This window comes from Phyllostomus hastatus, unplaced genomic scaffold (genome assembly GCF_019186645.2).
Source record: "Phyllostomus hastatus isolate PE091 unplaced genomic scaffold, TTU_PhHast_1.1 phas_contig_36, whole genome shotgun sequence".
NCBI classification, from domain to species: domain Eukaryota; kingdom Metazoa; phylum Chordata; class Mammalia; order Chiroptera; family Phyllostomidae; genus Phyllostomus; species Phyllostomus hastatus.
Window position 1 is genome coordinate 4,876,828 of NW_025333862.1, and position 24,168 is coordinate 4,900,995.

Below are 24,168 nucleotides of genomic sequence, written 5' to 3' on the forward strand. Positions count from 1 at the left end.
GAAATCCTCCTGGGTGTTAGCAGATTGGGGATGCAATGCAATGCAGCCCCAGAAAAGAGCTCAGAGTCTCCATGACCAGTTGTAACAGGACTGGCACTGTCTTCGAATACGCAGATATGGTGGCACAGCACCTCAGCTTGCAGTCAGCTGCCCCACCCCACCTGCCCTCGGTGGCACTGTCAGAGCTTGAACCCAGTAGCTGGAGGGGACTGGTAGCAGAAGAGTGAAAAGCCACTGCAGCATCTTGGCACAATCATGTGCCCTATTTCAAAAAGTCTGTCTCACTAGAGGCTAAATGCCCAAGGGCTTTAATTACTGAATGTTGGAGCTGAGGCCCATGGTCTTGCTCCTTAAGGAATATCTTCACCCCGAGGCCATCTAGAGAGTTCTGCATCTCCAGCTTAGTCAGCAGGCGGTTCCGAACAGAACTCCACGCTCTCACACACACCTCTCTCCCTCTGCCTCTGCCTCTCTTCCCCTCTCCCCACCCAAACTTTCTCTGATCCTAAAATATGAACCTCAGCCTAGCTCTCCCGCCTCCCTGGACCACTCCTAGCCTCCTCAGAAGGAGGCCTTTCTGCCAACAGACCCGTCTCAGAGACCAGAGTGGTGCCCACGGTCAGGTTAGGGGTGCTTATCGCTGGTCAGCACACATTTGTCGTGTGCTGCCAGGGGTCCGCCTCTCCCACTCTGTTGATGAACCGTTTCTCTTGGAATGTCTCCTCTCGCCCCCACCCCTTGCAACTCAGCTTCTGCTCAGGCAGGACTCTGCTCTTTCCGCAGGGCTCACTAACCCTCCTTTCTCTCTAGTGCCCCGAGAGCTGGCCGATCCAGACACCTGGGAACTGTGACTCTGATGAGAGGCAGTTGTTCATAAGACTGCTACAGGACACTACTAATCCTTACCTCATTTGTTTGAAAATATAGTGGGACCAAGCAATTAAGAGTCAAGCCTAATTGTTTCAATTAAAAAGAAATTTATTATGGCCTTCTTTTGCAGGATTTAACCTTTTTTTCCTTTGGGGGGCTGTTTTGTGTTGCTTGTTCTTCACCAAGCATATTTCCTTTCCAAATACACCATGTCTTTCCTTTGCAAAAGGCCACTGGTGCTCTCCCCACTGGTTTTTGTGGCTTCGCGTTGTTTCTGTTTGTTCTCTCCCCGTTGACGCCTCTGTGCCCTCCCGCAGCCTCCTGTTTGCTCACCCTCTTTTGTTTATTGCAGACCACCCCTATAATGACTCGTCCTTAAGAAACCACCCTGACATGTACAGTGGTGAGTCGCTGTGGTAACCTTGGGAGTAACCTTGCCTGTCCTAACCCCCGTTTGCCTAACGTGACTGACACCGTGTCATTAACTTGTGCTGAGGGCCAGGTCTGACAGCTGGCCAGGCCAGGGTGCCGAAGTGCCACCTCCAGAACCCCGCTTGCCAGGGAAACGGTGGCCAGTTGGGGAGTTTGAGGTGGCTTATGGGGTGGTGTGGTCTCCTCATATTTGCGGGCCTCCCATTGCGGAATCCTGGACAAGTCGGTCAAACCAGGGTAGGACTTCAAAAGAGTTTCTTGGAGGGTTCAATAGAAACTTAGGAGTAGGTGGATAGAGAATGTCTGAGGACAGGTAAGGAGGAAACAGCAATTCTGATCCTGTTAGTGGTTTAAAGATCACAGAAAGCTTTGCAGTGTGTGTGTCACTAACTCTTAAGTGTCTCGATGTGGATTGGCTGCATTGCAGTCTAGCCACAGCTGCTGGGGACACCATGTCACAGGTCTCTTGTCCCTTTAAAAATCTGTCTGGGAAATAAGAGTGAGAGTCCACTTTGAGTTTTTTTCCAAGGTGAGTTATAAATGAAATTGTCTCTCTCGCTCCCTTCTCTCTCTCTCAAATCAGTAAACAAATTTTTCCAAAGATTATAAATGAAGCTATACTGTCACCTGGGCCCCTTCTCTCCTTTGGGAGTGCCCGCAAACCCGGGGCCCACCAGTGCCCAGGTGTGCAAGTCACGGAGCGGTTTCCATGCGGCGTATTTCTCACTCATCACACGACTGGCCGCTCAAGCTGATTAGTAGAGTAATTGGCTATTTCCACACCTGAGTTAATCCCACCACGGTTCAAGAACGTCTTGTTTTCCCTCAGCAGCCAGAGGAATCATCATTTTCTGGCTCTGGCAAGACAGCTGGCCCCCGTCATCAGTTATGCCTGCAAAGCCGATGCTCCGGGTCCCCAGGGGGGTTGCTGTGGGCTCATCTAGATGGGAAGTGTCTGTGTTGTCATGTGCTAATATAAACAATGATCGGAGTCTGGAGTGGGGGATGGGAAGAGAGAGTGAGAGCCAGGGAGACACGCAAAGGCTCTAACTTGGCACCAAGCAGCTGCAGCCACACGGAGATCCTGCCAAAGGGATTTACTGGCTGAGGAAGCAGAGGGCCCTTTTTGGATTCTGGGCATTGTTTGTTTTCAAAATAATGGGGCCAATTGTGTCAAGAGCCCCAGCACACTGGTGTGGAATGTGCCTTTTTCTAAATTGGATTCCAGGTAATCTATTATAGAGGTATTCCTAAAGCTGGAGTGTATCAGAGCCGGAAAGTCCCTCAGAGACCATCTGGTCCCAGCTCCTCGCTTTGTGTGAGATAAACCGTTCAGGGCTTGTGCACGGAGAGTTGTTTTATCAATGGAATAAGTTTGAGTGATTCTAACCCCTTAAGCCCGTCTGTGGTCGGTGGTGGGTGTTACAACAGGGGAATGAGTGGGGGCTGTAAGAACCATCAAGGGCAATGAAACCAAGCAAAACTCTCAAGTGCTCACATTGTCACAGGAAAGGGACCCAGCTGGAGTGGGTCTGCCTTGGGCTGGCCTGTAGGGTGTGGGTTCTTGACTTTGTGCAGGAAAGATTTCACAAGTCTGGGTGATTGTTTATTAAAGCTGGGGGCAGTGAAACCAGGAGGACTTAACGATCAAAGAAGCAAAGGAGAGAAACTAGACTGGGCTGCTGTCAGTGCTCTGGAGAGTCAGAGAAAAGTGGGGCTTGGAGACAGATTCAGGGGTTAGCCCAGGGCTGCCCGTCACTCTCCTGATTGCACGTCTTTTGGGGACACTTAGAGTTTAGGAGAAAAACAATGCACTCAAAAAGGAGATTCAAGTGGGAATGTCCCAAGCAGAGCATGAGCTGACTTCTTTGTCTTGAGGCATTTTATCTGCTTTCCAAAGCCAGGATTTTAGGGGAGGTCTCAGGGGAGGATCTTAATAGAATATTCATCAGTTTTCCAGGAGTGCCCTTTGATGGTGGTGGTCTCCACTGATTGGTCAGCTCTAAGGCTGGGCATCATCAGTCATTGCAGCTGGCCCTGGCATCTGGGTTCCAGGTTTGATCAGGTACTGGGTGGACACCAGCCCGGACAGGGAGAGTAAGAGAAGCATCAGCAGTCTGGATAGGCTCTCCAGGGACCCCCGCCTCCATGGTCAAAGGGAGGGTGTCCTCTAACATCCTTGGAAACTGGATCTTCCACCACATAGAGCCTCATGGAGTCTCAGGTAGTAATCACCTTTGTCTCAGAGAGTCTTGCTGGGCCTACTTCTCCAGGGAAAGGAATCAGCTGCCCTCCCTTGGGAGAAGTGGATACCAAAGGCACCACCTGGATCATCACTCACAGATGGTCACCTGAATCCCCCTGCTGTGGCTGACCACCTCTCTCCACAACCTCCCCTTTGGATCCTGCCTTCCGGTCCCCAGATGGTATCACGTGTCACCCTGACTCCTCTTCAAGCCTTTCATAGCCTTAAGAATCCAGTTGAGATGCCTTTGGAGCCTCTTAGCTCCCAACCCAGATTTTTTCTTCAGCTTGGTCCTGAGTTTATGTAATAGTCACTAGGAGAGATGGAATCTTATCTTGAGACAGTGAGAACAATATTGGAAGAGTTTCCCCATTATAACTCACTAAGACAAAAATATCTTTCTCCTTTATCTCCTTTGCCCTTGGATTTTTTGTTTGTTTGAAAATGAAACCTATTCCCTAAGCTGCAGTATGGATAAGTGAAATATCCACCTTTAAAGAGAGAGGCAATATAGAATAGACGTTACGATTCAAGCTTTGGTGTAAAAGGTCCAGAATCCAAAATTCACTCCTTGTGACCTTGGCAAGTCTGTTGACTTCGCTGAGCCTGTTTTCTCTGCTGAAAAGGGGGGCGACATCCCCGGTTTGTTGTGAGGATTGAACGTGATGTTGGAGATGGAGCCGTTAGCTCAGTGCCTGGTCCACAGTGAATGCCTGCCAGATGGCGGCCCCGACGATTACCTCTGACTTCCAGGATGTTCTTCCCTACATTTTTGAGTTTGGCTCATGTCCCAGTAGCTTCTTCCCTTTCAGGGTCATCCTGTGCGTGCCAGCCCGCATCCTGCACGTGAGGCATTGCTGTAACCTGTTTATAATCACAGCTATAGCGTGTCGGGGCTGCCACAGCGGGACTGTGCTCACTTCTCCTCCTTCCCACACTGAATGCTTTGCTGGTCATGTGTGCTTTTGGTGCTGCGTGCTGTGGTGTCAATTAATGTCCACAGGGCCACAGATTGGTTCCTGCAGACTGTGCCCCAGCGGGAAGGAGTGTGTCACCAGAGCTGGGAACTCTTCCACATAATCCTAGGGTTCCTGGCTCTCGACAGATTCACCAGCCTGACACCAGGACCTCCTACTCAAAATCTCCCTCTCCTCATGGTGCCCTTGACCTTGTGTTGTCTGACTGTTTTGGTGATTCCATGACGACGGGCTGGAGGAAGCTGCTACTTTGGTGTCAGTCTTCCTTGGTGCTGAGAGCCGGATGCTATAAGAGTTACAGATATACGATGGTAACCAATTAACCACATAATGGATTAACCCCTTTAGTGGCCACTGTTGTATATGTGTGTGCTGGTGGGACAGATGAGGACATCTACAGGAGAAATAACACGGGGTGGGGGGTAAGCTGTTGCCCTCTTTTTGTTCTCTTCTCCCCTTGGGTTCACTCATCCATCCCACAAACGTTTTGAACACTTGCCATGTGCCACGCATTCTGCCCGCAGCCCACCTTTGCATGTGTTTCATCACTTCCTCCCCAACTAGAGGATGGAACAGATGCAGACTCTAGGACACGCCCTCCCTGTTGGCGTATGGGAAGAAGCTGAGTGAGTGCCCCTAGGGCAGGACCCTGCTGATCCAGCCAGGCACCAGCTGGTCCAGCAAGCTCCTGTAGGAGACACCAATGTCGCAGAGACAGAGGTCCCCCTGCCACTCTCTTCTCCCTCTGCCAGCATCCATTAACAGCCCCTGCCCAGAAAAACACCTTTGTTCTCCCCACAGGCATTCTGCTGAGGGCTCCCAGCCCAGGGCAGCGCTGCCTTCCTCCCGCCTCTCAACTCTCCTTGGAGTCCATGAGTAGGCTCAGCTTCCATGCTTATTTTTAACTCCTCTCACTTACAGTCATACACCTTTGGGCAGGGGTGCCTCTTCCAGTCTCCCTGCTGGTTGGAAACTCCTCGTTCCTCTTCTGTCCGTCATATCCATTTCCACAGAACGGTACAAAGAGCTCGGAGGGAGCCGTGAGGCTCAGACGGGTGGGCTCCACTCAGCTGTGGGTGCCTGGACTTGCAGGACCCCTTCTGCTAGGAAACAGCCACCCTGGCGGTGTCGGTCTCTGTGGGCCACCTGCTTCAAAACCTGTGTGCATGTCATTAACTTCAGAGCCTGTGTCTGCTCCAGCCTAGTTGAATTGTAGATTGCCTCCTGCATCTTGGCTGCTACTTGCCTCTCACCCCTCCCCCAGTGTCTCACATCCAATTAACACCCTCCTCCCCAGCCCCCTTCCAAAGTCATCAGTGAAGCAGCAGAATGGTCTTGGCCCCAGAAGTGATTTCCTGTCATCTCTGCTCATTAATTCTCTCCATGTCTTTGCTAAACCACTAATGACGGACGCTCCTGCAGCTCTGACTGTTCATCTGGGTCTCTGTGGCTTCATCTCAAACTCTCGTCTCCAGGGTTTCCAAGGGCAGGTTTCCTGTCCCGTGGCCCCAATACGTGCTGTGCCTTCTCTTTCTTCCATCACTGCTGAGACGGCCTCCCCGGGGACCACCCAACTGGCCTCAGGGGGTCCCAACACAAGATGCTCGGGGAATAATTGACCCTTGGTGCTCAGGTAGCCCCATCCCCCGCTCCAGGGAACTGAGGGAAGCTGGGCTCCTCTTGGCAGGTCCTTTCAGAACTTAGAGCCGCTCACACACATGTGCCAGTGGGGCCCAGAAGCTCCAAGCTTCCTAACACACTCTCTTAATGATTCCCAGCCCTGGGGTGGTTCTGGCTGGGAGGGCCCAGGCCTTCGTGCCTCTGAGGTGAGGAGGGAGCAGAGGCGTGATGATGTTTCTTTCCAGCCTGACAGCTTCGGCCTAGCTGAGTCAGCCCCCAAGGCAGGAGGCTCATGCCAGCTTGTTCTGACCTATTTCAGCCCGAGGAGTCGCAGAAAGAACCCCAACCTTCATGTACCCCCTGGGCACTGCGAGCAGTCAGATGGTGCTCCGCGGCATGGACCTCCTGCTGGAGTGCATCGCCTCTGGGGTGTACGTACCGTCTCACCCCACTTCTGGCCGGCCCGCAGGAGGCTGGGGAGGGAGTTTGTGCATGCTCTGCTTTGCCACATTTATGGGAACAAAAAGAAAAGCAGACGGTCCTTTGTGAGAGGACTTTGCAAATTGTAGTCACCTCTGTGCCATCCTGGCTGTCTCTCTTTTGGACAAGGAGGAAAGGAGACGGGCGGGCATCCTGTACATGTGTTAGACCCTTGTGTGGCCTTAGATGCGGCACTCAGATGCTCTGCGCTGTGCAGCCCCTCTGGGTAGGAGAGAGATCAGCTGTCTGAGGACCTGTATCCTCTGAGCCCAAGCACACTTTAAGGACACCGTGGTGTTCTGGGCTCCACTGAAGGACAGTTTGTAAATAAATCCTTGTTTCCTGCTTGGTCCCTCCCCTAGCCCAACACCAGACATCGCATGGTACAAGAAAGGTGGGGACCTCCCATCTCACAAGGCCAAGTTTGAGAACTTTAACAAGGCTCTGCGTATTACCAACGTCTCTGAGGAGGACTCTGGGGAATATTTCTGTCTGGCGTCCAACAAGATGGGCAGCATCCGGCACACGATCTCGGTGAGAGTAAAGGGTACGTTGTGTGTATTCTCATTACGATGATTTTGCCCAGCCCTAAAGCCATGACCACCCTTTCCTCTGAGGATGGTTGGAGGCAGGGTGAGTGGAGGATACTTTCAACACACTGGTTAGTGGCAATAGTGACCTCTCAGGGATGGTGTCACCCCCTGGGTGTGGGTGTGTGTGTGTGCACGCGTGCGCTGAGTGTATTAAGGGAAGAAGATCCACCCTGACTGTTGCCCAGCCAGGCTCCCTCAGCAGGTGAATTGCATGGTCTGTTTGAGTCACACCCAGAGCTTCTCCTTATTCATTCTGCCTTCCTGTTGGTGGTGTGTCGTCTTCGCCTTGTGCTGTGTACTGTGTGTGCTTGGTTCTTTTTGAAAAGGGGGTGTCATCATGGCCCAAATTAATTTTTTAAAAATTACTTCCCTGCACTGGCCAGGTAGCTCAGTTGGCTAGAGCATCATCCCGATATGCCAAGGCTGTAGGTTCAACCCCAGTCCGGGCACATACAGGAACCAAGCAGTGAATGCATCAGTGGGTGGAGCAACTCATCTCTCACCCTCTCTCCCTCCCTCCCACCCTCCTTTCCTCTCTCCCTGCCTCCTCCCCTTCTGCTCTTCCTGTCTCTCTATAAAATCAATAAATAAAAAATTAAATTAAAAAATAAAAATCACTTTCCTCCCAAGCATAGCTGGCCCAGTGAGCTGTAGTAAGCAATAGAACACGTGCCTTTATGGATTTCAGCTGTGGGTGGTGGGTACGCCAGTCACCTCTCAGTCGGGCTGAATGGGTGATTGGGTGGTGAAGTCTGATCCCATAGTGTAAGAACTTCCTTAGCACATACTCAGTTGAACTTGGGATCTTGGTTTCAGCACTACACTCAAACCAGAGGTTCTGAATCTTTTAGGGATATCAAGAGCTTTGATCCAAAGAGGCGTCTTCTCAGAAAAATTCACATATCCACATGTTTGTGAAAATTTCCAAACATTTGAAAGGGGTGGCCAGCTCTAAGTGTCTGCTCTAACCAAAACTCAGTGCCTAGGAGAATAAGTATCAGGCCTTCCCTGAAAGGTCTGATGTTGCAGCAGCAACAACAGAAATCCAGAAGGGCCAACCCAGGTCCTGCCTTACCACCTTCCCTGGCTGGGGCCCTTGGGTGCACACCATGGCCTCTTAAAGCATTTGCGGCCAGAGCCTCCTCCAAGGGCTCTGTTTCAGTAGGGCTGAGATGGCTCTGGCGTCCTTGTTCCTTAGGAGCTCTTCAGGGAACTCTCATGAGCAGCCCTGGTTTAGAACTCATGTTCTGTGAACTCGAAACAGGCAGGTCGGCCTCTCTGGTATCAAGCTGGCCAAAGGCAGGCTGGACTGACTCACCCCGCGAGGATGAGCCCTGGGCAGGTGGTGAGGGCCGGGGGCTGGCACTCAGAGGCTCCTGTCATCCTGGAGGGACTCTGTCTGGCCTCTTCTGCCTGCCCATGCCATCTAACCCCCTGCCTGTGCTGTTCTTGTCTTCCAGCTGCTCCCTACTGGCTAGACGAACCCAAGAACCTTATCCTGGCTCCTGGCGAGGATGGGAGGCTGGTGTGTCGAGCCAATGGGAACCCCAAACCCACTGTCCAGTGGATGGTGAATGGGGAACCTTTGCAATGTGAGTAACAAACCATCGTCTCCCCTGATTCTGCTCTCTCTGCCATTGACGGCCCCAAATCCCCTTCCCTGTGGGCAGCCCTACTTGTTCCAGAAGTGAGGGAGCAGCCATCTCTCTGGACACCTCAAGAGGCAGGAAATCTTCCTCATGTCTATATGCAAGAACAGGAGGCTGTGGTTATTTTCTCCTCCCTTGGGTCTTTCATAAATCTCTGCTTTGTGCCCTTAATAGCTACAGAGCCCAACAGGCCTGGGGTCTGCAGCTGCATCTCCTGAGAAGTTGGGCTCTGGGTGGTGCCTAGAGCTTGAAGACAGAGTAGACCTCAATAACCCATTGTCCTCAGTTGCCGGAGTCCCGTTTTCTGCTGAGGGCAAATAAGAGGCAGGGCTGCATGACAATATGAACGATCTGGTTAGATAGGAGGGAGCACTTCCTTGTGAGAACAGAGATGCACCCGTGCAGTTACTCCACGTGCACAGACTTTGGGGAGATGCCATCCTTCCTAGAGGGCTGGAGTGGGTGGGCACACGGCCCCTTCCAGCCAGAGGTCTTGGTCAAATTTTCACCTCATGGTCTGTCTAGTTGCATTTACTTTTTAAAATGTCCTGTTGTTACTTTCTGTAAGGAGTCAGAGGAAATGCAAAAGGTGATATCCAACAGATGGGCCAAAAAATAGTTGGAGAGAACTCCGAGCCTTAAGTCAAGAGCACCGGGGGGGGGAAGCAGCGGGGACAGGTGCAGGAGAGGGTGGGGGAGCACCTTTCCAGACGTGTGGTGCGTTCCAGCCCCTGCACTGCGTGCTGCATCCCTGTTCTCTCTTCCACCTCACACGTTACAGGTGAGGAAACGAGGCTCTGGTGGCGCCATGAATCGCCTGAGGTCACGGGGTTAGTAGGTGGTAGAGCTGCAGGTTGCTGAGAGAACACCACACGCCCGTACCATCTAGCACCAAGTGCCTTTATTACCCGTGACTGTCTTTCCCCTGGATGCAGCAGAGATAGGAGCATGGCCTATCCTCTGCCATTGGCTGTCCCTGTCCTGACAGTCTTTGGAGACAAGGCAAACAGAGGCTCTAAACTTCACTGCACCCGGGACTTGCAGCTGAGCCGGGGCTGGAAAGGTTGCCCGTCACTTTCGGGGAATGACTGGGGGGATGTTGGGTCTGTGAGAAAAGCTGGGCTGGGAGACGTTGGAGCCGCTGGCACTGCCTGCCTCCTTCGTGCCTTTCTGCTGAGCGGGGAAGGGTGATAATAAGGATGCTGACCTTGTCTTCGTCCACCGTCTGCTGATTCCCTGGTTCTGGGCTCAGACTTGCTGTCTGTGCGGTGGCACCCGTGGGGCCAGACCCTGGGTCCTCTGCAGCCGACTGTCGCTGTGTGTCTGCCATCCTGGGTGAGTTCACGGACCCTGTGAGACAGATCGTCTGGCCCAGCCCAGAAATCTCAGAGGAAAGTCGCCTTTGGTGATGAAAGATGAGAAAAGTGGCGTTTCCTATGTTTCTAGAAAACCTTTATTTGTACAGCTCATTATCTTTCTCTTCTCTTAACCCTCCCTAGATGAGGGAATGATAGGAGTAATTCTCCCCCATTTGACAATGAAGGAGGTGAGCCTCAGAGGACGTGTTGATTTGCCCTGGGGCCCAGCCTGATGCACTGGGTCTGGAATGGGAGGGAGGAATGTTCTCTCTGAGCGTGGGCACCCTTCCTGGGACCATGGGGAAGCTTTGGCAAATAGAGGGACACGTGCGGTTTTTAGCGGGCACCAGCCTTCAGGTTTAGCTTTGCGAATGTCTTCAGAATGCCCTTCTCGGAGGATGGGAGAGTGGCAGGGCCCATCCAGTTCTACATTGCTTTGTCCTTTTCAAAACAGACTTACGTGTATGCACATTGGATTAAAATAACAACAGTAATAATCAGTGTGGGCCAGGCCCTCTGCTAACAATTTTTTTAATATATTTTATTGATTATGCTATTCCAGTTGTTCCATTTTTTTCTCCCCTTTATTCCCCTCCACCCTGTACCCCGCCTCCCACCAGCATTCCCCAACCTTAGTTCATGCCCATGGGTCATATATATAAGTCCTTCAACTTCTCCATTTCCCGTACAATTCTTAACCTCCCCCTGTCTATTTTCTACCTACCATTTATGCTTCTTATTCCCTTTTCCCCCATTCTCCTCCCTCTCCCTCCCTGCTGGTAATCCTCCATGTGAGCTCCATTTCTGTGATTCTGTTCCTGTTCTAGTTGTTTGCTTAGTTCGTTTTGTTTTGTTTATTTTTAGGTTCAGTTGTTGATAGTTGTGAGTTTGTTGTCATTTTACTGTTCATATTTTTATCTTCTTTTTCTTAAATCCCTTTAATATTTCATATAATAAGGATGTGGTGATGATGAACTCCTTTCACTTGACCTTATCTGGGAAGCACTTTATCTGCCCTTTTATTATAAATGATCGTTTTTCTGGATAGAGTCATCCTGGATATAGGTTCTTGCCTTTCATGACTTGGAATACTTCCTCCCAGCCCCTTCTTGCCTGTAAGGTTTCTTTTGAGAAATCAGCTGATAGCCTTATGGGAACTCCTTTGTAGGTTACTGTCCCCTTTTCTCCTGCTGCTTTTAAAATTCACTCCTTCTCTTTAATCTTGGGTTATATAATTATGATGTGCCTTGGTGTGTGCTTCCTTGGGTCCAACTTCTTTGAGACCCTGGGCTTCCTGGACTTCCTGGATGTCTATTTCCTTTGCCAGATTGGGGAAGTTCTTATTCATTATTTGTTCAAGTAAGTTTTTAATTTCTTCCTCTTCCTCTTCTCCTCTGGCACCCCTATGATTCAGATGTTGGAATGTTTAAAGTTGTCCTAGAGGTTCCTAATCCTCTCCTCATTTTTTTTTGAGTTCTTATTTCTTCATTTTGTTCTGGTTGAATGTTTATTTCTTCCTTCTGCTCCAAATCATTGCTTTGAGTCTCGGTTTCCTTTCCTTCACTCTTGGTTCCCTGTACATTTTTCTTTATTTCACTTTTCATAGCCTTCACTTTTTCCTCTATTTTGCAACCATACTCAACCATTTCTGTGAGTATCCTGGTTACCAGTGTTTTGAATGCTGCATCTGATAGGTGGTATCTCTTCATCTCTTAGCTATATTTTTTTCTGGTACTTTGATCTGTTCTTTTGTTTGGACAATGGTTTTTTAGTTGTTGTTATTGGTTTTTTGTCTCAGGATACCTGTTACATTGTAAGAGGAGGAGCCTTAGGTATTCTCCAGGCCTGGGCAACCCACGTTGCTGGGTTGTGGTGCTATATATGGAGAGGGGTCCAAGAGGGAACAATGCCACTTACTTGGCTCTCACCCCACTTTCAGCTACTTCCCCCACTGCCCACAAGCAAATTGGACCCTTCTGGTGCTGATTCCCAGGTGGGTGGGTTTGTGTACATTCTAGGACCCTGTGGGTTTCTCCAACAAACTCTCCTGTGAAGCTGGGAGTTTCTCCCGCCACCGCAGTCCTCACAGATTTTTACAGCCGGAGGTTTTGAGGGTTTATTTCTCCACACTGGAACCCTGGTTTGGTTGTGTGGTCTGTCTCACTCCCCAGTTGTTCCTCCTGGTTTATTTGTAGTCAAACATGGGACCTCCTAGTCCTCCAACCACTATCTTGCTGTGAGTGTTCTCCATCCCAGCCGCCCCTCGCCGCCTCTCCTACCATCTGGATGAATGTTTCTTCTTTAACTCCTTGGTTGTTAGACTTCCATACAGTTCCATTTTCTGGCAGTTCTGGTTGATTTTTGTTTTTAAATTTGTTGTTTTTCTTTTGGTTGTGCAAGGAGGCAAAGTGTATATGCCTACGCCTCTATCTTGGTCAGAAGTTGCCCAACAACTTTATGCATGCATAAAAGCTCAGGCCATCCTCACAAAAACCCGATGAGGTGAGTTGTCCGTGTACTGCTGACAAGGAGACTGACGTTGGCAGAAATGTGCTTAGAATTCAAACCCTTTTCTCTTGCCACAGCTTAGTGCTTAAGCCACACTTGCCCCACTGCTCTGTTGGTTGAGCAGGATTCATATCCCCACTGGACAGACTGAGAAATAAACTCCAATAGGTTCAATAATGGGCCCAACATCACACAGCCACGCAGTGGTGGGGCAGGAAGCCTAGTCTTCTGAGAGCCACATAGCACTGCCGCTCCCCTGGCACCCAGTCCTGCTGTGGAGCCCAGGACGCCCTGGGCAGATTCCCTTCATCTGTACACCCTCATTTCTCATATGGAGCATCCTTCCTCTTTGTAGCGGCACCACCCAACCCAAACCGTGAGGTGGCGGGGGACACCATCATCTTCCGGGACACCCAGATCAGCAGCAGGGCCGTGTACCAGTGCAACACCTCCAACGAACACGGCTACCTGCTGGCCAATGCCTTCGTCAGCGTGCTGGGTGAGTGTCCCCTCCACTCCCCTGCAGTGCTGCTCCTTGGGGCTTGTCATATCCTGGGCACACTTTCTTCTCCAGACAGCAGCTGGGTTGGCAGCGAAGGTGTGGAGACTGAAGATGAGATTTGTGGGAAGAAGAGAGGACATAAATCCCCACAGAGCTGGGTGTGTAGACAGAGTGAAGTCAGCCATGGTCCCTCCTTCCCCTGATGAGACAGAGTGGGCCTGTCTTGTCTCCTTAGAGGTTCCACACCAACTCTCCTGGCTTCTCAGTGGGCCACACAGCAGAAAACAGTTCTGAGGATGTTCACAGTGTCCTGGAGCAGGAAGGGGGCTGTGGGAGGGGCAGGTACAGAATCTGCCGGATAATTTGAGGAAACTCCACAGAAGCTGGATTGGATATAGCGTAGGTTGAGAATGGAGAAGCTTCCTCCATCCTCCCCTAACCCTTAGAGGGTTTTTAAAGGAAGCATGTGGATAGGGGAAGGTGTGTTGGCACCTGGAAAGCTGCTATACAGAGAAGGCATGTAGAGATAAGACCAAAGGGATAGAAATGGAAGAGCCTGACTCCCCACCCAAGATCGGTTGTCTGGGAATTGCAGACGTGCCGCCTCGGATGCTGTCACCACGGAACCAGCTCATTCGGGTGATCCTGTACAACCGGACACGGCTGGACTGCCCCTTCTTTGGATCCCCCATCCCCACGCTCCGATGGTAAGTTCCAGGAGCCCAGGCCTCCCCAGTAGGGGTCATCTATCTCATCTTTTTCATTCCCATCTGGCCCATAATAGGTGTTCAGCAACACCCAGGAACCTTAAAGGGTCCAAGCTGGGAGAAAGTTGGCTGATCAGCTGGGTCAACCCTTTTATTATGCAGAGAAGGAAACTGAGGCCCAGGGCGGGCAGAAACTTGCCAGGGCTACCCAGTGGTTGGAGGCAGACCCTACAAGGATGAGGGCTTTCGGTTCCTAGTGTGGGGCTCCTTCCACTGCCCAAACTATCTCTCAAGTGGTTGGCCCCCACTCCCCTGGGCCAGTCCTTTCTCAGTATGCTGTGTGTTCTGCTGCTGTGTTGTGAGGTTTAAGAATGGGCAAGGAAGCAACCTGGATGGTGGCAACTACCACGTCTATGAGAATGGCAGTCTGGAAATCAAGATGATCCGCAAAGAGGACCAAGGCATCTATACCTGTGTCGCCACCAACATCCTGGGCAAAGCTGAAAACCAGGTTCGCCTAGAGGTCAAAGGTAAAGGAGAGGGTTGATAGGTAGAAGGCAGGGTGGAACTCGGGAAGGAAGCTGTCTTCTCCACATTACCCACGTGTGTTTTCCACTTTGAAAATGCACACACCTAACGTTTAATCCCTCGTGGGATCTTCCCTGTGGGCCTGTGTGTCCCCCCAGGGCTTTCAGCTGGCCTGGGCGCTGGGAACCCTGAGTCATTATCAGCCTGGTCCCGGCAGCTTTAGGAAGGGGAACCTGCCACCCACACCGCCTCCCTCGCCACCGCAGGAGCTGCAGCGTATCTTCCCGAGCTGGATAGGAGGGATTAAGGGGTTGTTCACTATTTGGGGTCACCCTCATCAGGCCTCCCCCATTCATACAAGGGGATGGTATTTCTGCCACCTTTCTTGATTAGCCTAACCTTGAGGGTTATGCATGTCACGCTGTGTCCATGTTGGAATGGTGGCCAGAGAACGTGTCAGTGACGAACGCCGGGGTTTCTCCACAGACCCCACCAGGATCTACCGGATGCCGGAGGACCAGGTTGTCAAAAGGGGCACCACAGTGCAGCTGGAGTGCCGGGTCAAGCACGACCCCTCCCTGAAGCTCACGGTCTCCTGGATGAAGGACGACGAGCCTCTCTACATCGGGAACAGGTCTCCTCTCCTGCCCTGTCCCTTCCTGGAGCTAGTGTGGGTTCCTGTTCTTTTCCTTGCTCAACACATTGAAGAGCCCAGGGACAGGAATCCTGGGTTGTGTGTGTCACCAAGGAACTGACGAGGAGGTCAGGATGGCCTCAGTGACGCCCTCCAGCTCAGGAGAGACCCCACCATGCACCCTTCTCCCTCTGTCCCATCAGCTGTCTCCTTCTCTTCCTCCTCCTCTTTCCAGCCCCTTTCTCTCTTCACTTCTCTCCCCTCACTCCTCGTCTCTTCCTCCTCCCTTTATTGTGAGCCCCTCTCTTCCTCCTCTTCCCCATCAGAGCCAGGAGCCCTACCCCCGCTTCAGCCCTGCCCGCAGTGCCCCTGCTCTCCAGCAGAGGGCAGGGTTGGCCTGAGCCTACAATGACCACTCTCCTTAGTGTGGTTCTCAGCCCTTGTTGGACTTGGGATGCATTTACTAGATTGAAGCCTGCCCCCTTCCTCATCTCAAACCCAAATTCAGTTGGTGCAGGGAGAGGGCCCAGGCACTGATAGTGTGTACACATCCCCACAGGTGTTTATTTTTTTTAATATATTTCATTGATTATGCTATTACAGTTGTCCCAGTTCCCTCCCTTCACCTCCCTTCCACCCTGCACACCCCCTCCCACCCACATTCTCCCCCCTTTAGTTCATGTCCATGTGTCATACTTAGAAGTTCTTGGCTTCTACATTTCCCGTACTATTCTTGCCCTCCCCCTGTCTGTCTTCTACCTACCATCTATGCTACTTATTCTCTGTACCTTTTCCCCCCTCTCCCCTCCACCCGCTCCCCTTTTGATAACCCTCCATGTGATCTCCATTTCTGTGGCTCTGTTCCTGTTCTACTTGTTTGCTTAGTTGGTTTTTATTTTTGTTTTTGTTTTAGGTGTGGTTGTTAATTGTGAGTTTGCTGTCATTTTACTGTACATGTTTTTTATCTTCTTTTTCTTAGATAACTCCCTTTAACATTTCATATAATAAGGGCTTGGTGATGATGAACTCCTTTAACTTGACCTTATCTGAGAAACACTTTATCTGCCCTTCCATTCTAAATGAAAGCTTAGTGGATAGAGCAATCTTAGATGTAGATCTTGCCTTTCATGACTTGGAATACTTCTTTCCAGCCCCTTCTTGCCTGTAAAGTCTCTTTTGAGAAATCAGCTGACAGTCTTATAGGCACTCCTTTGTAGCTAATTCTCTCATTTTGTCTTGCTGCTTTTAAGATTCTGTCCTTCATTTTTATCTTGGCTAATGTAATTATGATGTGCCTTGGTGTGTTCTTCCTTTGGGACTCTCTGAGCTTCCTGGACTTCCTGGAAGTCTATTTCCTTTGCCAGATTGGGGAAGTTCTCCTTTATTATTTGTTCAAATAACTTTTCCACTTGTTGCTCTTCCTCTTCTCCTTCTGGTACCCCTATAATTTGGATGTTGGAACGTTTAAAGATGTCCTGGAGGTTCCTAATCCTCTCCTCATTTTTTTTTTTAATTCTTGTTTCTTCATTCTTTTCTGATTGGATGTTTCTTTCTTCCTTCTGGTCCACTCCATTGATTTGAGTTCCAGTTTCCTTCCCATCACTATTGGTTCCCTGTACATTTCCCTTTATTTTCCTTAGCATAGCCTTCATTTTTTCATCTAATTTGTGACCAAATTCAACCAATTCTGTGAGTATCCTGATTACCAGTGTTTTGAACTGTGCATCTGAAAGGTTGGCTGTCTCTTCATTGCTTAGTTGTATTTTTTTTTTGGAACTTTGATCTGTTCTTTCATTTGGGCATTTTTCTTGTGTTCACACTCCTGTTACATATGAGGGGTGGAGCCTTAGGTGTTCACCAGGGCAGGGCAATCCAGTCCCTGGGTTGTGACACTGTATGTGGGGGCTGGGTTCAAGAGGAAACAATGACACTTGCTCCACTTTCTGCCAGATTTCAGTTACTTCCCCCGCTTCCCACAATCAAATTGGGCCCTTCTGGTGCTGATTCCCATATGGGTGGGTTTGTGTACATTCTAGGACCCTTTGGGGCTCTGCAACGAACTCCCCTATGAGGCTAGGAGTATCTCTCAGCACCTCAACCCCCACAGGTGTTTTCAATCAGTGTTTTGAGGCTTTATTTCCCAGCGCTGGAACCCTGGGTTGCACAGTGTGTCTCACTCTCCAGTTTTGCCTGGTTTATCTGCACTTGAATGTGGGACCACCCAGTCCGCCAGCCGCCTTGTGTGCCAAGCCCCTCCACAATCCACCGCCTCACTGGGTCCACCCACTGCTGCCTTGTGTGCCCCAGGTCCGTCAGCCACCCTGCCTTGATCCCTCTCCAACCCAGCTCCCCGACTCCACCCCTCCTACTGATGTGGATAAATGTGTCTACTTGAACTCCTTGGTTGTCAGACTTCTATACAGTTCAATTTTCTATCAGTACTGGTTGTTATTTTGTTTCTAAATTTTTGCCGTCCTTATTTTGATTGTGGGAGGAGGCACAGTGTGTCTACCTATGCCTCCATCTTGTCTGGAAGCCCCACAGGTGTTTCTAATGTGCAGCCAGGGCCTCAGCCTCCCTGCACAGGACTCTCTGCTGTACCCTCTCACCTCAGGGGTCCTGAAGCTGGCCATAGGTACAAGCTGTTTCCAGCATCCACCTGTTTTTCTCAGGGGTGCACCCTTGGGGCAGATGCTCTTGGTGCCTTCCCCCTTTGGGAGACCATTCAGAGGGACCTGGCACCTGTCCTAAGCCCAGGTGCAGAGACTGGTCTGGGCCGAAGATAGAGCTGGAGTATGGGAAGGGGAGGGGTCTCCATCTGCCCTTTGGGGGTTGGGTCTAACTGCGTTGTAATTTGGGGGAGCACAGCACAAGTAAGGCACAGAGAGAAGTGTGCAGTTGGGCTCAGGGCCACATCAGCCTCCCCCGGGTTTCTTTTCCCCTTCATTAAAAGCACCAGAAGTGCTGGTAAAGACCCTCTCTCCCCCAAAGCATCAAGTTGGAGGGGCTGTAGCTGCCCGGCAGGGAGAAAGCAGCAAGCAGTGCCCGGCCCTCCCCCTCCCCCGTTGTCTCCCCACTCGCCCTGCCCCCAGCCCCTCTGGTACCTTTGCAGGATGAAGAAGGAAGACGACTCCCTGACCATCTTCGGCGTGGCCGAGCGGGACCAGGGCAGTTACACTTGTGTCGCCAGCACGGAGCTGGACCAGGACCTGGCCAAGGCCTACCTCACCGTGCTAGGTAACTGCCACTGTCCTAGTGCTGACCCTCCTTCCCTTCCCGCAGCCAGGGAAGCCCTGGGCTGGTGGTCTGGGGGGGTCTGGGGGGCCCGCCAGGTGTGGTGGTCTCCTGCCCTTTGATCTAAGGGTTATTTAGGAAGCTGCTCCTTTCAAAACAAGCTGCGCTGGATGATTTATCTTCTAAGTGGAATTATTAACTCGCCAAACCCTTGCCTGAATGAGAAAGGGAAGGTGGACAGGGTTCTTGTTGTGGTCATTTTTACCAACTTTACAGCCACTCTAAACCACTAAGTTCATTGAAAGGACCTGTCACTGAAGCAAGACTGAATTTTGTGTTTGTCCTTCCAACACCTCTTCCGGCCTCACTCCCCTCCCGCTTCTTGATGGGACCTCACAGGGTGCTCTGCACTTAGCAAGGTGAACCCTTCTCCTCCAGGCGGAACCACAAATGCTAAAGCATCCCAGACCTGGGGAAGGGAGCTGCCCCCACCCAGGGAAGCAAATCCCCCATTGTCCTTCATCACCTCTGTCCAGTCTTGGGGCGCCCACAGCCAATCCTCTGGTGTGTCTTGTCCCTTCCTCAGTGGAGGCACATGGTTGCAAGAGATGGAGAGCTGGGCATGATTGTAGCGCTGGGGCGAGGAGGAGCTGGAGGAAGCACAGGAAGGCCTCTCGAAGGGGTGGGGCTGCCTGTGGAAGGAGGGGAAGCTTGCCAGAAACACGCAGAGGGGCCACTCTTCCAGCCTCTGCTGCTTGCTCCCACCCTTCCAGAATACCACCTAGATAACCTGCTAACTCTGGGTAACCTGCTAACCTGGATAACCCGTCTTACCTTTGCAGCTGATCAGACCACTCCAACTAACCGTTTGGCTGCCCTGCCCAAAGGTAATTTATACTAATCGGGACCCTCGCCAAGCCCTCCCCAGGCCCACGGAAGGTGGGCTCCAGGAGGAGAGTGCCGCCTGCCAGATGTGCTGTGTGTGGGCGGTGGGTCCCACTCCCTCCCCACTTTCTGCCAAATCGACTCCTTCAAGTGTCCCCAGCCACCTCCCTGAGCGTCACAGCCCTGTTCCGGACTTCCTGCCCCATTTGCAGTTGAGCTTGGTTCTTGGCTACCACTTCTCCCGCATCCTTACCTCTGGCCACTCACCACGCCCACGGGGCGGCTTGTTCCCTAGCTGGGCGCCAGGTGGGTGTGGTCCAGTCGGACAGGCCCACATTCCCTGCAGCCTGGCCCTGCCCAGTACTGGGTACCCGTGTACAATCCGTGCCCACACAAATGCACACGCACACGTGACTCACCTTCCAGTCTCCCAGGAATCAGCCAAAATGTGGAAATAGCTCGTCCAAGGAGCCAGAGGGGAAAAGTGTGCCTGCCCCCACCAGTCTGTGGTGGGGTGGCTTTATCCCCAGGCACCGACCCCACTGAGCAACCCAGTGAGACTGGAGCCCCCAAAAGGTGCAGTCTTGCCCCTGGTGGGAAGCCTGCTGGGGCTCCTCTGTCCTCTTCTGTCACTGAAACTTCCTGACCAAGTCCCCATCCCCTTCCTGGCTCGGTCCCCTCTGTCCCTCTCATCCCCTGGGCCTCTCTGCCCCACCCAGCCCTCCAGACACCCGCGGGCTCCTGCCCCTCGGAGCGTTGGCATGCAGACTAGGGAATAATCATGATGAGAAATGGGACAGAACTTCTCACTTCTTCCTCCCTGGCTTTCCTAAATGTGTCAGAAGCATCCGTGTCTAGTGAAAAACATTTCCAAATGCTTGCACTCTAAGACTGCCTGCAGAAATGGGATGGGTTGGTCCGAGTTTTCTCTGCGTGCCCTGCATCCTTTGATCCTCTTTTGGGGGTGGAAGAATCGGGGTTTCCTCTTTCTTGTTCTTTGAATACCCAAGGGAAGGGGTGGTCCCTGTGCCAACCCTGCAGGGCAGGCTGGGGATGGCACCTGCTGTGGTGACCTCAGCCCACCAGGGACCTGTGCATAGGACAGTGTCCAGGGCTGGGGCCAGCACAAGGATGGGCTGGCTCCATCTCAGGAGTCCCGCGTGGCGTCTGCTCTCTCTGCTGCCAGGACGGCCAGACCGGCCCCGGGACCTGGAGCTCACCGACCTGGCCGAGAGGAGCGTGAGGCTGACCTGGATCCCAGGGGATGACAACAACAGCCCCATCACAGGTCAGCCAGGGCCTTTGCTGCCACCCAGGGACGAGGGGTGGTAGCAGCCCGGAGACTGGAGGCCTCGGCCAGGTTTCCAGTCCCACGTCCACCTCTCTTGACCTGTGCCCTGGGCTGTGGGCAGAGCACATGGAAGCCTTGGTTTCCCTTTCGGTGTCTCTATGGGAATTCTCCCTGTGCCTTCGTCTCCCCGAGGGAGGTTCTGGAGACCAGTGGAAGCCATGAGGGAGTGCTCGCAAGGAAGAAGTCTGCTAACTCAGCTCCTAAAGCAGCTCTGTCTTCCTTGCCCGCCCAGACTATGTCGTCCAGTTTGAAGAGGACCAGTTCCAGCCAGGAGTCTGGCATGACCATTCCAAGTTCCCAGGCAGTGTCAACTCTGCCGTCCTCCAGCTGTCCCCATACGTCAACTACCAGTTCCGGGTCATTGCCGTCAACGAGGTTGGCAGCAGCCACCCCAGCCTCCCGTCCGAGCGCTACAGAACCAGCGGGGCACGTGAGTACTGGGGCGCTCACGGCGGACGCTGGAAGCAGACACCCTGAGTCCAAACCGAGTTTCCCCAGCCCCCAGCCCTGTAAATTTGGGCAAGTTACCCTCTCCAGGGCTTGGCTTCCTCACCTGTGAAACACAGAGTCACAACAACACCTGCCGGCATAGAGCTGTTGTGAGGATGGCATTTGAAATGCAATTCCAGCACTTACCATGATGCCTGGCATATAGTAAGCACTCAATAAATGTTCACTGTCATTTTTATTATTCCTAATGTTATCAATAATTCTTGATGATACGGTTTAAAGGGAAGAGCTACAGCAAAGATCTGCAGTACAGCTAGTAATCTGCTCTTCTACTGGATTTCTTTTCCTGGGTAATATTTAGATTTCCGAAATCACACTAGCTTGGTGACATCCCCCAAAATGTTAAATGATGGAGGTAAACCAGCTCATAGCAAACATATTCAGCGGTAACTCGAAAAGGGGTTAATCTGCACTGAGCCGGCTACACGGCCATCTAAAATGTTAAAAAGCTCATAATAAATCCCATCTGGTAAGGGATTAAAATTGAAAAGAAGTCAGTGCTGCTTTGGGGGGTTTACATCTTAGCTAGGAAGGCGCACCCCCCACATGAGAGATGGCAGAGCAAGCCCATTTGCCCATGGGACAAGGGAAGAGAGGTGCTGGGGAAAAGCCTGGAAGAGGCTGGTCGGTGGGAGGAGCAGAGAGTGCTCACCACGCCCCGGTCAGGCACAGATTGGGCTTGAACTTTGTGTCAATTTGGGTTCCAGCCCCCGAGTCCAACCCCGGCGACGTGAAGGGAGAGGGGACCAGGAAGAACAACATGGAGATCACGTGGACGGTCAGTGTCCCCCCCCGGCGCAGCCCCCAAAGGGCACCCGCGCCGCCTCGCCCCTTATAGCCCTGTCACCTCCAGGCCACAGGGTGGCTCAGCCTAGCTGGTGGGTTTGGTGGCCGCTCCTCTCTGCACTGGGCATCCCGGAACCAAGCAGGAGCGTGTCTAGAACAAGATCTGAGACAGGAGAGAGGAGCAGAGGTGCCTGGCACAATCATAGAGCCAGCAAAGTAAAACGGACTTCTTCCTCAGGAGGGACTGCGGTTAGGATCTGGGAAAGGTTCGGCACAGACACCAGCCCTCGCTCCACTGTGTTCTGGGTCCTTTCACCCGAGGTTGTTGGGATCGGGCGGGACCGCTCGCCATGGCGTTTTCAATGTAGCTCTCCTGTCAGTCGAGGAGGGGACTGGACTAGACAACTCCAGGCCAGGATTAGTAAATCCCACGCTCATTCTGGCTCACTGACTACATTTTCCAAATCAAAAGTGGGTATGTCACCTCAAAATGAGTTTTCCGCAAACCACTTCCAAGTCTGAGAGGTGTAAATCCGGCTGCTGAAATATCAGCACCACTGTGCTCTTGCCGTGAGTCGTGGAAACAGGACACTCCGTGCTGGGAATGCAGACCGCCCCCTGCTGGGAAGGCCTGGTCTCACCGCAGCCTCAGAAGGAGGCCAAGCCCAGGCGCCAGGCGCCAAGGCACATCCTCAGGACCAGGCAGGGGTCAGTTCGTGCTCTACGTTCCATCCTGCCGCTCCAGGGGGCTGCTTCCTGGAACGGGCCCTCAGGGAACAAAGAGCACAGTCATGCCCACCCTCAGAGCACTCTGGCCTGTTGCAAGGACAGAGTGGGCACACCTGGGCTCCGTGGAACTAGTAGTCGGCTCTGCAGTTCTGAGTTCATTGGCAGAAGGCATGCAGGGGTTCAACCAGAAGTCGTGCCTTTCTGACTTTGGGGAGTATTATATCGTCATCCGTATTTTTTCTGGTTTCTCCGTCATAAGAAAGAGTCCTGCCAAAAATAAAGCTTTTGCTTCCTATGCACTTGCCAATGTGGGAGTCACAGTGACTAGGTCTTGGTGACACTTTTGTCACAGAAAATCTACATGCCGCTGGGTTTGTAGGATTCTGGGCTCTCGGAGAACTCAGCGGGGTAGGGGGTGGGTTTGTAGGATTCTGGGCTCCCGGAGAACTCAGCGGAGTAGGGGGTGGCCAGCGTCGGGCAGATCGGGAAGGGGTGCCCAGCGGAGAAAGAGAGTGCGCGCAGTGGGTGAGTCTGGGCTCCCCACCTGCCCTTCCACTCCTGCCTTCGTCTCTCCCTGCTCAGCCCATGAATGCCACCTCCGCCTTTGGCCCCAACCTGCGCTACATCGTCAAGTGGCGGCGGAGAGAGACTCGGGAGAGCTGGAACAATGTCACGGTGTGGGGCTCCCGCTACGTGGTAGGGCCAACCCCTGTCTACGTGCCCTACGAGATCCGAGTGCAGGCTGAGAACGACTTTGGGAAGGGCCCTGAGCCGGAGACTGTCATCGGTTACTCTGGAGAAGATTGTGAGTACCTTCCTCTTGTCTTCTACCCGGGACCTCCCCACTGGGCTCCATAAGAGCCATGCTCACGGACTAGGAGCCTTGAGGTGGGTTGTGGGACCTCCAGGAACATCCTGGAGGTTCCCAGGAAAAAGAAATCCCCATGGTGACCTGTCTAGTAGCAGGTGGGCCCCTGATGGTGTCAGGAGTGGAGGTCTCGTCATCTGACCACTGGCTGAAATTGCCGAGCGCCATCTCCTAGTCCCATGCTATCATGTGACGGATGTGAAAACTGAGACCATGCAAGGAAAGCCCTTGCCGAGATCACACAGTAGCAAACGTCAGGTGTGAAAAAGAAACTGGCCCCTCTGACCTGCCTTATTGCCAACCCTTGCTGGCACCAAGAAAGACGTCGGGACTGGAATCCCAAAGAGCCATAATTAGGCTCCTGCACAGGAAGCAGGGCCACGGGCCAGACTCCTCCCCAGGCTCCCCAGGGTGTGGGGGGAGGGGGCCTTCAGGGCTGGAGAAGGTCCGCTGAGCCCCAGACTGGAAGCACCCAGACCAGCCTCCTGGCAGCTTTCCCAGTGATGTTCTTGGCCCTCTCAATGGAGCATAAAAAGAGTTCCTTGGAGGCTCGCACTGGATGAATCAGTAAGATTCTAGACATGTATGTGGAAGTGTGCGACTGGTTTCCCAGATGGTGGTGAGATCATTGTCCCCATGCATCCAGTAGGCTGCTAGGCAGAGTAGGAGGGTCAGTGAAGCCCACCCCCAGGTCAGGGTGAT

At 52.3% G+C, this 24,168-nt stretch overlaps 1 protein-coding gene across 17 annotated transcripts in view; it reads left to right on the forward strand.

Moving 5' to 3' along the window:
- The window catches only part of NFASC (neurofascin), a 194,015-nt gene that overhangs the window by 132,861 nt on the left and 36,986 nt on the right, over positions 1–24,168 (forward strand). For 9 of the 17 annotated variants that reach the window (XM_045841371.1, XM_045841370.1, XM_045841377.1 and 6 more), the window contains 14 exons: positions 1,223–1,273; positions 6,464–6,575; positions 6,987–7,171; positions 8,678–8,809; positions 13,088–13,231; positions 13,830–13,941; positions 14,305–14,471; positions 14,956–15,103; positions 18,216–18,340; positions 19,180–19,224; positions 20,409–20,510; positions 20,806–21,003; positions 21,791–21,861; positions 23,181–23,403. In XM_045841371.1, coding sequence (XP_045697327.1) covers positions 1,223–1,273; positions 6,464–6,575; positions 6,987–7,171; positions 8,678–8,809; positions 13,088–13,231; positions 13,830–13,941; positions 14,305–14,471; positions 14,956–15,103; positions 18,216–18,340; positions 19,180–19,224; positions 20,409–20,510; positions 20,806–21,003; positions 21,791–21,861; positions 23,181–23,403 — 1,815 coding nt within the window. The remainder of the gene's footprint in view (positions 1–1,222; positions 1,274–6,463; positions 6,576–6,986; positions 7,172–8,677; positions 8,810–13,087; positions 13,232–13,829; positions 13,942–14,304; positions 14,472–14,955; positions 15,104–18,215; positions 18,341–19,179; positions 19,225–20,408; positions 20,511–20,805; positions 21,004–21,790; positions 21,862–23,180; positions 23,404–24,168) is intronic. The other 8 variants (XM_045841374.1, XM_045841384.1, XM_045841385.1 and 5 more) reach the window with 3 other exon arrangements.